This window comes from Schistocerca piceifrons, chromosome X (assembly GCF_021461385.2).
Source record: "Schistocerca piceifrons isolate TAMUIC-IGC-003096 chromosome X, iqSchPice1.1, whole genome shotgun sequence".
In the NCBI taxonomy this organism is placed as follows: Eukaryota; Metazoa; Arthropoda; class Insecta; order Orthoptera; family Acrididae; genus Schistocerca; species Schistocerca piceifrons.
In genome coordinates, this window is record NC_060149.1 from 337,050,888 (window position 1) to 337,063,096 (window position 12,209).

The 12,209-nt window shown below is 39.8% G+C and overlaps 1 protein-coding gene across 5 annotated transcripts in view; it reads left to right on the plus strand.

The window, feature by feature from the left end:
- Positions 1 to 12,209, plus strand: part of LOC124723141 (plasma membrane calcium-transporting ATPase 3) — a 720,425-nt gene that overhangs the window by 635,542 nt on the left and 72,674 nt on the right. For 4 of the 5 annotated variants that reach the window (XM_047248331.1, XM_047248333.1, XM_047248330.1 and 1 more), the window contains 2 exons: positions 2,715 to 2,849; positions 3,536 to 3,571. In XM_047248331.1, coding sequence (XP_047104287.1) covers positions 2,715 to 2,849; positions 3,536 to 3,571 — 171 coding nt within the window. The remainder of the gene's footprint in view (positions 1 to 2,714; positions 2,850 to 3,535; positions 3,572 to 12,209) is intronic. The other variant, XM_047248332.1, reaches the window with a different exon arrangement.

Here is a 12,209-nt window from a genome sequence, read left to right on the forward strand (position 1 = left end):
TTGTGCTTGGATTTAAGCTCTCTCGGTAAGAAGGATGCAGTGTATTATCTCGAATGGAGAAATATCGACTGGAGGAGAAATTACTTCAGGTATGCCCCAAGGAAAAATGTTGACACCTTTACTTTTGATGTCATTTTTAATGATGTGGCAAGCAGTGTTAATAGTAACCTCAGAATTTTTGTCAATTATACAGTTACAATGAAGTACTGTCCAAACAAGCTGCATGAATATCCTGTCAAATCTTGATAAGATGTTGAAGCAGTGCAGAAATTTGGAGCTTGCTGTAAATGTTCAGAAAAGTAAAATGATGCACTTCACAAAATTCAGAAAACAATATCGTATGACTACAATATCAGTGAGTCATAAATGGAATCCATCAACCCCGACAAATATCTCGGTGTAACAGTGTGGGTGGGTGGGTGGATATGATGTGAAGAGATCACATAGGCTCAAATGTAGGCAAAACAGGTCACAGAGGTCAGTTGACTGGTAGGATACTGAAAAATCTTAGAGAGATTGCATACAAAATGGCAAAACACAGCACAAATTGTCACATACTTGTTTGACCTAAGCTTCGCATAAATTCTGAAAAAAACTGAGCTGGCATGTGCTTATAAATCAACATCAGCTATCCCACAAGAGATTACTAAAAAAGCTTAAAGACACAATATTAAGTGAGGGATCTATTCAGAGTATACTACACACCTTAAGTGTCACTCCTGCTGGGCCTCTGTCCACAAGATTAGTCTAATTACAGCACAGTGAGGTATTTAAGCAGTCATTTCTGTTGCATTTCATACACAGTTGAAATGGGAAGAAACACTATTATGCTGTATAACTATAAGAAGCATCTGTAATGCATTTTAGTGTTCAGATTGTGGATGTTGATAAAAACAGAGCTCAGTGATTTGTGATGCCATAAACTTGACTACATTCTTCCACACATCATTCTGCAAGATTCTCTTAAGAGGAGAAATGTAAATGAGTAAATCCTCAGGCACACTAACAAATCCCAGTCCTCAACAGTCCTTCAATGTTGATGTTCACGTGTTGCCGTTGGACAACTTTCTGAATAAGAATGAAGATATCTTGTGTACAACTCTGTTCTAGATTTGCATCTGATGCAGTTCCCTCCAGTGAGTCCATTTAGAAAGGAGTTGGTTAAGAATAGTGTTAACATTCAGCAACAACTCCCGGTCTGTACTGTCGAGTCGTTTCACTCGAGAGTGGGGGCAATCCTTTGTCAGACTTAATGTCATGATTAATTGGCTCATTGCAGTTTTGACAGGAATTTCTTGTAAATCAGGTTGTATTTCACTACCAGCGAACTCAACAAAGAAGAAGAAGAAGAAGAAGAAGAAGAAGAAGAAGAAGAAACTCCTGCGTTGTCTTTCATTTGAGTTGCCCAAAAGTCATCCATTCTCCTTTGCCACTTTTACAAAAGACATGTGACCCATGTTATACACAGAGACATGGAAGTCATTAGTTTTAAAATGTTATGCAGAAATTTTCCGTTCAAGTATTTTTCTCATTTTTCCATTACACCGCTCCCAAACACTGCATGAAGCAATGTGCCATGCTGGTTAAGGCATGGAATGCATTCAGGAAGAGCATAGTTCAAATCTCCATAAAGTCATACCAATTTAGGTTTTTTGTAATTCCTCTAAATTGATCAGTGCTTCCATCTACAGTCATTCTTCCCATATGTTGCATCAGAATGCAACAGGAAATTTGAGAAATGATAGTGTTACCAGAAGTACCCTCCACCACAATCGAAGGGGGCTTATAGAGTATAGGGAAGGTTTAAAAACAAATACTATGATGGTTCCTTTGAAGAGAGCATTGTCAGTTTCCTTCCTCTAAATTTCCCAGTCCGAAGTTCAGCTCAGTTTTTAATTAACTCATAGCCAGAGGCAATTAAACTTTAAGCTCCCTTTCTCCCTATCCAAATACCACTCAGTTTTTGTGATACAACTGTTCAGTTGTTTTCATTCAGTAATATTCAGCACTTAGACTTACAGAAATTTGGAGGCGGTCATTGATGTTTATTTTCATGATAAACTGAAATCCTATTAAAATAAAGACACTGGTAGACTGCATTGACAAATGCAACAATTTTTTATTGTGAAGTAAGAACGTGTAACAACTTTTGTCCCAAGGTGATCAGCATTATTTGACTGTGGAAGCAGTAATGGACTGTGGGGAAAATTTTTGTTAATTCACTCAGCTCTGCTAAAATCCACAATGAAAAACCATCAAGGCCATGCAATAGCTGAAGGAGTAAATTTCTGCGTAGACTCAGCTGTTGAAAACTTCATTCTCTATGGAACAACCATGACTAACCATTTTTTCAGGAGTCAGTGGTATATGCATCACTGTGTGCACCTGGGATGGGTGCAGATGAACATAACACCACATACAAAAACCATTATGATGAGCCACATCCCCCCCCCCCCTTTAGTTTGTCTGCTGTTTCAAAAATGTCTACTTCATATTATGTCATATCATCAGGTTCAGAATAGAATCTACGTTGAACACACATGGTCATTTATAATCACTCATTGATTGGCTACTGTATCTGTTTGCATTTGAAGAATATAAGTAGTGTTTTATGTATGGTATAAAGAGCTTGGTGTGCAACTTATGCTGTTCTGTACTCCTGTTGTTAAGTATTAGTCGCTACCTCAAAGATAACAATGTTCCATTCTTTCCAGGAACTCATGTAATGGAAGGCAGTGGCAAGATGTTGGTAACTGCAGTTGGTGTAAACTCCCAAGCTGGTATAATTTTCACCCTTCTGGGAGCTGCTGTTGACCAACAGGAGGCAGAAATAAAGAAGAAGAAGAAAGGTGTGATGGTGTGACTATTGCAGTTTTAATTATTGTCAGTGTTGTTTTGCTGTGATCATGCATGTAATGCCTTTTTTAATGTGGGAGTTTAGAAGCATGGTTAAATGTTAACACCTGTTTTGTTTTTAAAACATTTGTGTAGGGTGCGTTTCATGTCATGTTTCTAGTGTCTTAAGTGTGAACACAAGTAAATTGAATTACTGTAAAATTTGATAAATTGTGTGGTGTTTGTGTGAGAGAAGCTTACAAGACAGCTCCTAAGTACCCCAATACAGACATTCCAGAAGAGATTTTCAGACAGTCTTTCAAAAATAGTTTTGAGAAGGGCATTTAAAAATGTCTTGTTAGCAGCACTTTTATTTTTTAGATAGTTACTTTCTATTTGGAAATTTAGAAAAATGTCCATACTGGATGTAAAATGATTGACCTGTGATAAATTTTTAAATCAGCACTATTATTAGAAATTGACATTTTGTACATGCAATGTGAAAAAAGGTTTTCAGCCCTAGAACAGAAATTTTTTATTTGTAGTTTCTTGCCTTCCTATGTCACAGTTGGAAGCTGATAACAAAGCACAAAGTTCACAGTATTCCCATCCAGTATGGAGCCTTTTGTAACTGGATATTTGGATTTTATTTTGTGTTTTTAATACTAATGAATTTCCTTTTGCATGATTCCCTCTTCAGAAGCTAAGAAACAGCGGAAGAAGAAGAGCTTGACAGGTGAAAAAACTTCTCATTTATTTCTTAAAAATTTCTTCATAAATACCAAAATAAATTTTTAACATAGTATGAGGCCTGTAAACTTACAACATGCATAAGTATAACTACTGGCAAACTGCATTAATATTGCAAATAACATCTAATAAATCATGTCTTGCTGTGCTTTAAACATTAATTTAAGCTCCAAAGAAATAAATGATACCCACTTAATGTATTATAAATTCAGTTAAAGATTCCATTGCTAGTTGTAAACCTTGAGAAGTCGGGTGGTAAAATTATTTTCTATGTTGCAATAGAAATTAGTCGGGTTGTACAGTTAATGACGCAGCTTGTTGTTAGGCTACATGAACTGTTGAAAACAGAACTGATAAGTCGTGTCAACACAATTGCTATCTTCTAGTAAACTAGAAAATCCGTATCGAGGCTTTTTTGCTACTTATTTTAGTCTTTCTGAGGCATCTTAATCAGGCTTAGCTTCTTGCATGCTTTTCCACTTGAAACAGCAGTAGTTTTACTTATTTTGCACTTTTTTAACTCGAAGCTGAATTTTAGATTTACAGCGCATATAGCATGGGTAGCTGGGGTTAGGTACACAGTCCACTTAAAGGAACTAAATCACTGATATCACTGGCTAATTCTGTTGGTAACCACTTCATCCACTATGATTCGTAACACACATTTTTGCCCATTTGCGATGGAGTGTTACCTGGTGACTAATAAATGGCCTTCTCTCTTCCTCCCTGCACCTTTTTTACAGATGGGGAAACCTTGTATAAATTCGATGTTCAGGCACAAGCATTACTTCGAACTTCAACATTTTCAAAATACCTGGCTGCCTTCATTCAGTGTCATATTGAAACTAGTTCTGTGTAAACCTCCCACACCCCTCTCCGCCTCCCCCACGCCTACTCAAAGGTTTATGGGAAAGTTAAAAACACCAGCAACTGTGGTATTTGTTATGTGCGTTCACATAGCAAAGTAGACTTCATGTCATTAAATTGGAATCCATCATTTTAAGTGACTTAAGAATTTCTGAAATCCCTCATTTGAGTCATTAACAGCCATACAGGAGATGTCCATTGGAATATGTATGTAGGGACTTAATTTAATCGCTACTTATTAAAATCTTATAAAATTCTTGTGAAACATTCATTAATAAATCTGACTTTGGGAGTGTCTCAAATAGAAAATACACAAGAAAGAAAATAGGGTAGCTAACTTTGTTGTAAAAAATAGCTAGTTATTTCTTTATTTATTATTGGGCATATGTCTTAAGTACTCTCAGAACCATCTGTGCCACCATTTCTTCTAAGTGGTATGAACCATTCTTTTGTGTTATTATTCTGCTATAGACAATGCATACAATAATGACTCATGATCATCTCATCCATCATTACTACATCTAACTCGGAACCAACTTTACAGTGTGCAGAGGATAATTGCATCAGGACACATGGGCAGAGTACACATTGACTTTTACTTCATAGGTGTAATCACTTAACAATTTACCAGTTTGCAAATTGTTTCCAGCATTTCCCACCATTGCCACTTGGTGTTTCTTCGTTTTTCGTAAGGAATGTATTCGGTCTCTATCCGTCTGACAAAAATCACAAACTCTGTTGAAAAACTAGGTTCGAAAATTAAGAAACTTGGTTCCGTATTATAATTATTGAAGACAACATAGTGAATCTCATAACAATTGCCTGCGTGTGCGTGTGTGCGTGTGTGCGTGTGTGCGTGTGTGCGTGTGTGCGTGTGTGTGTGTGCGTGTGTGTGTGTGCGTGTGTGTGTGTGCGTGTGTGTGTGTGTGTGTGTGTGTGTGTGTGTGCATTTTTATTTCTGAATTTGCTAAAGTGGTAGAGTAGGCTGTTTGAACTCTGCCCCCATGGGGCACAGGCCCTGATAAGTGCCTGTCAACTCGCCCATGGGCAGGCACAGCTAGTACAGCCTATCTGGCAGGTAGCCGTATTACACATGTTCTGTGCATGAGCAAATGGCTTGGTCAACCCTGCCTGTGAGTGCGAGGCCAAGGCAGTACAGTCACGTGTGCTAAAGGCTGGCTGCACCAGCATCAGCTGTTTGCCCACCCATCCAACTGCTGCTCTTGGGCGGGTAATAGAGCACTCTCACTTAGCTGTGTGGAGGTTAGAATAATTCTGGTTTCTTGTCATTATCTTAATTTGTGCACTTGATTTAAGTCAATGTACAGTGTGTTTGCTGCAACTATTGGGTATCATATTTCTAAAATAGGCATTAGTTGTGGTGGTAACTTTAGACATGAGAACAACTACACTCCTGGAAATTGAAATAAGAACACCGTGAATTCATTGTCCCAGGAAGGGGAAACTTTATTGACACATTCCTGGGGTCAGATACATCACATGATCACACTGACAGAACCACAGGCACATAGACACAGGCAACAGAGCACGCACAATGTCGGCACTAGTACAGTGTATATCCACCTTTCGCAGCAATGCAGGCTGCTATTCTCCCATGGAGACGATTGTAGAGATGCTGGATGTAGTCCTGTGGAACGGTTTGCCATGCCATTTCCACCTGGCGCCTCAGTTGGACCAGCGTTCGTGCTGGACGTGCAGACCGCATGAGACGACGCTTCATCCAGTCCCAAACATGCTCAATGGGGGACAGATCCGGAGATCTTGCTGGCCAGGGTAGTTGACTTACACCTTCTAGAGCACGTTGGGTGGCACGGGATACATGCGGACGTGCATTGTCCTGTTGGAACAGCAAGTTCCCTTGCCGGTCTAGGAATGGTAGAACGATGGGTTCGATGACGGTTTGGATGTACCGTGCACTATTCAGTGTCCCCTCGACGATCACCAGTGGTGTACGGCCAGTGTAGGAGATTGCTCCCCACACCATGATGACGGGTGTTGGCCCTGTGTGCCTCGGTCGTATGCAGTCCTGATTGTGGCGCTCACCTGCACGGCGCCAAACACGCATACGACCATCATTGGCACCAAGGCAGAAGCGACTCTCATCGCTGAAGACGACACGTCTCCATTCGTCCCTCCATTCACGCCTATCGCGACACCACTGGAGGCGGGCTGCACGATGTTGGGGCGTGAGCGGAAGACGGCCTAATGGTGTGCGGGACCGTAGCCCAGCTTCATGGAGACGGTTGCGAATGGTCCTCGCCGATACCCCAGGAGCAACAGTGTCCCTAATTTGCTGGGAAGTGGTGGTGCGGTCCCCTACGGCACTGCGTAGGATCCTACGGTCTTGGCGTGCATCCGTGCGTCACTGCGGTCCGGTCCCAGGTCGACGGGCACGTGCACCTTCCGCCGACCACTGGCGACAGCATCGATGTACTGTCGAGACCTCACGCCCCACGTGTTGAGTAATTCGGCGGTACGTCCACCCGGCCTCCCGCATGCCCACTATACGCCCTCGCTCAAAGTCCGTCAACTGCACATATGGTTCACGTCCATGCTGTCGCGGCATGCTACCAGTGTTAAAGACTGCGATGGAGCTCCGTATGCCACGGCAAACTGGCTGACACTGACGGCGGCGGTGCACAAATGCTGCGCAGCTAGCGCCATTCGACGGCCAACACCGCGGTTCCTGGTGTGTCCGCTGTGCCGTGCGTGCGATCATTGCTTGTACAGCCCTCTCGCAGTGTCCGGAGCAAGTATGGTGGGTCTGACACACCGGTGTCAACGTGTTCTTTTTTCCAGTTCCAGGAGTGTATTTTGTAGGTGATAGTCTGGACTGCCAGTAATGGAAATTACTGAAGAAAATGGATCCCTGTTGCATCTAACAAAAAATTAAGTTCATTATTCATATTTGATCAGCTGTGGGTTGTAAGAACCAGCATGAAATCCTAGAGTTAAAAAAGTATTTTGAGTAATTATGTACTCCACCTTCCAACTCTCAAGTAAAAAAATTACAGAATCCTGTCATAAGAAAATAGGAAAAAATTTATTTCATGCCCTCAAAAGCAGTGATGGAACATAAGTTTACTAATTTGTCAGTGAAAGCAAAGCTAGTGAGTTCCAGGGAGAAGAATAGTGGGCACATCATTACTATTGTTGTGAGACAAAGCAAAACAGTAACTTCAGCTGAATATTCTGGAGTTTACTGCTACACAGAACACACACATTGAGAGAGATCCCAGATAAGATTTGAGTGGGATCTTATTCTATCATGGCAACCCGCCAGCTCACTTTCCAGCAAAAATAATCACAAAGTCTCAGCCTTCAGAGCCTGAGATCCAGGTACTTAATCATTCACCCTGTAACGTGAGAAGTGCAATTTCTTCTAATTAACTGTAGGAAAAGAAACCATGTGTGTTAATAAATTTGAGTCTGCAGAAATAAAAGGATCTATATAATGATGTGTGTATCAAAGGATTTTCCAAAAACTTCCATAAATTCACCATTAAGTGATTTGGACAAATGCAGCAGTATGTAGCACTTCAAGGAGAGTACTTAGAACCCATGTAAATGGAAAATATCTAAAAATAATTAAAAGAAGTCTCTATAAAGACAACGCAGAAAAGGATAAGAGTCTAATCTGAACCCGTTTCTGGCATGCTGTTGGAACCAGGTGCCCTACGAATGCACTGTAGTCGCGCCAAAGTTCCTCTTCCCTCCTTTTTCCCTCTTGACCAGAAATAAAGATGGAGTTGATGTCACTCAAATTTTATTGAGTTTGTAACTGTGCTTTCTTAAAGTAGTATTACTTCATATGTTTCTTTTAACTGGAAAAAAACATATCATGAAATTCTTGGTTTTGTGAAGTATGGCAGTGAAATCTTTTCCAAAGATCATAAAGATTGATGAGGAATTTGCTCCTCAGTTTTCAGCTGTTAATAAATGGATGTCTGAAATCAAATGTTCTGTATTTCCCCTGAAGTTGATCCACATCACACAAATCACAAAACTGCAAGAGGTGAAAACTTTGTGGTAGTGCACAACATAGCACTCAGTGACTGGAGGTGAAAATTGCATGAAATAGCTGATACTGTAAATGTTTCAGGAGGTGGTATGGTACACATAATGCTAAATAATTATGAGAAACGTTTGTGCGAAACTTGTCACCTTTTTTAAATGCCGGCAAACACAATTGCGAATAAAAATTGTCAACCTTTTTCAGACTTAATGGAAAAGAATCCAATTTATGTAAAGTATAAATTTGTTACTTAGGATAAGATACGATTCAATCGCCTCCCACCAGAAATAAAATTGAAGTGGTGGATGGACACGTGAACAGTGCCAAATAAAGGAAAGCCTATTATGGACAGTATTTTCAGTGATGCGAAAGGGATTGATCATCTTCCAGTGATTAAATCAGTAACTGACAAATAATATTAAAGTATTCATGCCTAACTGAACAAAACAAATGAATGCTTAGAATTCAAAAGAAAGCAGTAATCCTTATACAGGATGATAGACTGGCCCTAAAACGTGCATAAACAGTGAGAAAACTGAAGGATGTTACATAAGATTTATTACCCCCCCCCCCCCTCCTATTACCGTCACGTGCCACCCTGAGACTATCTACTACTCCCAGATACAAAGTAATCTGTGACTGCAAATCTTTCTCTGTGTTGAAGAGGTTATGACACCAATGGAAGGGAATGTTCAAGACCTTCCAGAATTGAATTTCATGGTTGGAATCTACTTGGAGGAAAAGCTGGATAAAACACATTGAGCCAAAAGGGGACTACCAAAATATTGGATTTTTTAATTCATTGTGTTTACTATAAAGCAGAGGAACATTTTCTTTGTCCGTTAGGAAGCATTTTTGTGGTACTAACAGTCTAATTTAAATCCAGCATCAGAATGAACAGATGTAGGTGTGTGGTATTTTCAGAATTTTTCGTCTGGTTCAGATTTATGATGCCTAGTTATGTTCGGAACACAATGTAAAATTTATGACAGGATAATAGTCAGTTTTGATCAGACAGCAATTTTTATTGTTTACTGGCTTACTCATTCTCGCTGTTGCTTTCAGCAGGAGATTTATAATATTTGGTAACCTATTGCCTTACTAAAGTAGTTCCTTTTATAATTAACGTTTGACTGCCAATAGAATACTGATATCGAAGATATGTTGAAGTGCATAAACAAATAGTTCAGCTACCAGGTGTCTGAAGTGAAACACGGATAATCAGTGTTAGAGACAAGTAGAGAATAAAAGCTTTCAAAATGTAGTGCTACGTGCGAATGCAGAAGATAAGGGGGGTGAATGACGTAACTGACGAGGTGGTACAGATTCAAATTGATGAAATGAAATTTACACAACTTTATTGAAAGACAGCATAAGTTGATAGGACATTCCTTGAGGTCTCAAGAAATTGCCAGTTAGGTAATTGAGGCATGTGCGTATGTGGATGGGGGAGGGATGGAGGTAAAAGTTGAAACAGGATACCAAGTGTTGATAGCAGTAAGCAGATTCAAATGGATGGAGACTGCATTGGTTGTGTAGAGGTGAAGAGACTTGCACAGGATAGATTTGGGTGGATAGCTGCATCAAAATAGTCCTTGGATTGAACTTCACAACTATCAGTTTTCTAGTGAGAGTGAAAGTGCATTTGCCATCTGAAGTACTAATATGCCTCAAGGTTTTCTAAAACCATATTCATGTAACTCTGCAGCTTAGTTTGCAAGATGTTTCCAGTTTTGGTATCCCGATCAATTTTCGTTGTATAATCCAGCATATTTTAACTTCTTGTTCAAAAGACTGACAATGACAATGAGTTTCATCACCATTGAGGCAAGAAAAGAATATATTATATGGATAAAAACTATGGTGCATTGCATGTAATATCGCTGCACACCGGAGTTTTACTGTGTTATGTAGTTCATACTGGATGTAACTGCACTGCTGATGGTGTTTGGAAATTAAACTGATTATTCCCATACCTATCATTCAATTGTCATAAATGCAACTTACATACATAACACTTTTGTGAGGAATTAAAGATATATGTTTACTGAAATACTGAAAGGATTTCAAAAGTATCTGACCTATTACTTAATGCTACAGAGTAGTATGTTTAAACCAGTGAGGCATGTTTCTTTTTAATACAATAAATGTAGTTGATCAGAATGAAGATTAGTTATTTAGCAAACTGTGTCTGTGAAAGTTATGGATGTAATTACAAGGTTTCAAAACACAGTTAAACTTGCAGCATTCAGGTTATTAGTCCTCATGGCTGACTTCTGAGATGAGTGGAGAAACAAATCAAAATATTTACTCCTAAGTACTTAGCACTTCTGACCCACTTGGACTTAATTTACACTAAAATATTTCTTTTAAAGTGCAAAAGAAGAGAGTGCAAGAGTAAAGAACACTTCAAATAGCTGCTGAGTGAGGACAGTACTGAAGTAAAACTTCCTGGCAGATTAAAACTGTGTGCCGGACTGAGACTCACACTTGGGACCTTTGCCTTTTGCGGGCAAGTGCTCTACCATCTGAGCTACCCAAGCATGACTCACGCCCTTTCCTCACAGCTTTACTTCCGCCAATACCTCATCTCCTACTTTCCAAACTTCACAAAAGCTCTCCTGCGAACCTTGCAGAACTAGCACTTCTGGAAGAAAGGAAGAAAGGATTAGCCACAGTCTGGGAGATGTTTCCATAGTGAGATTTTCGCTCTGCAGCAGTGTGTGCGCAGAGTCTCAATCCAGCACACAGTTTTAATTTGCCAGAAGGTTTCATATCAGTGCACACTCTGCTCCAGAGAGAAAATCTCATCAGTACTGAAGTAGTAAGTTTTTGTGTTCAACAGGCAGAGTAGCTAAAAGATGTAAGAAGCCATTACTTGTAAACTGGGTGTCTCTCAATATCTGTCAGGATTGTGATGATAAGGCAGTCATTGTAGGTCGCTCCGATGAAGGCCCAGGGATGACTTAGTCACTCGTTGTAATATATTTGAACCAAGTTAAACAAAAGAACAAAAATCATTCATTTACTGCAGGTGAAATATGAAATCATGGAGAAAGAGCACACAATAATCCCTGTTCATGGGACAATCCCATCCTCCAAGTTGAGAAGTGCTCATTTGCATCTGCACGTACCGATATGTTGTGTGTCAGATGCTATAGTAGTGTAAGAGTGTCATTTCGACCTCCTCCTCAGTTTTCTATTCTGTTTACTCAAGTATTGTTGTAAGAAAGACTATCAGTACGCTTCTGTGCAAGTCACAATTGGTCTAATTATTTGAGAGTGATGATTATGTTCCCATCTATCCAGAAACGATGTTTGTTGACAAGTATTGGCATGTCTGATCTTCGATATGTAAAGGTGTGTCCACACAATACCATTTTTTCTGTTCAACTTTGCACATGCACTTAAATTTTCAACAGAGCAACTATGCTTGATCATTTGAGAATGTGTAATTTTCTTGAAATGGAGGCCATGTGTTGCTTCCTGGTATCAATGGGAATCCCTTATGCTGTTTAGCAGACAGGCAGCTGGGGCTCATGTCTTTCATTGTGTAGTGTGTTAGGTTATGCTTCAAAATGATATCTGTACATTAATGCCTGGTGACTGCAGAGAAAGCATGCTGAAATGTATAGATGATTATAGGGAAAGAGAAGTCGTACGGAATGGCACTATTAAGGTTACTTGAATAAAAACTCATTTCATAGCAATCAAGTATTAG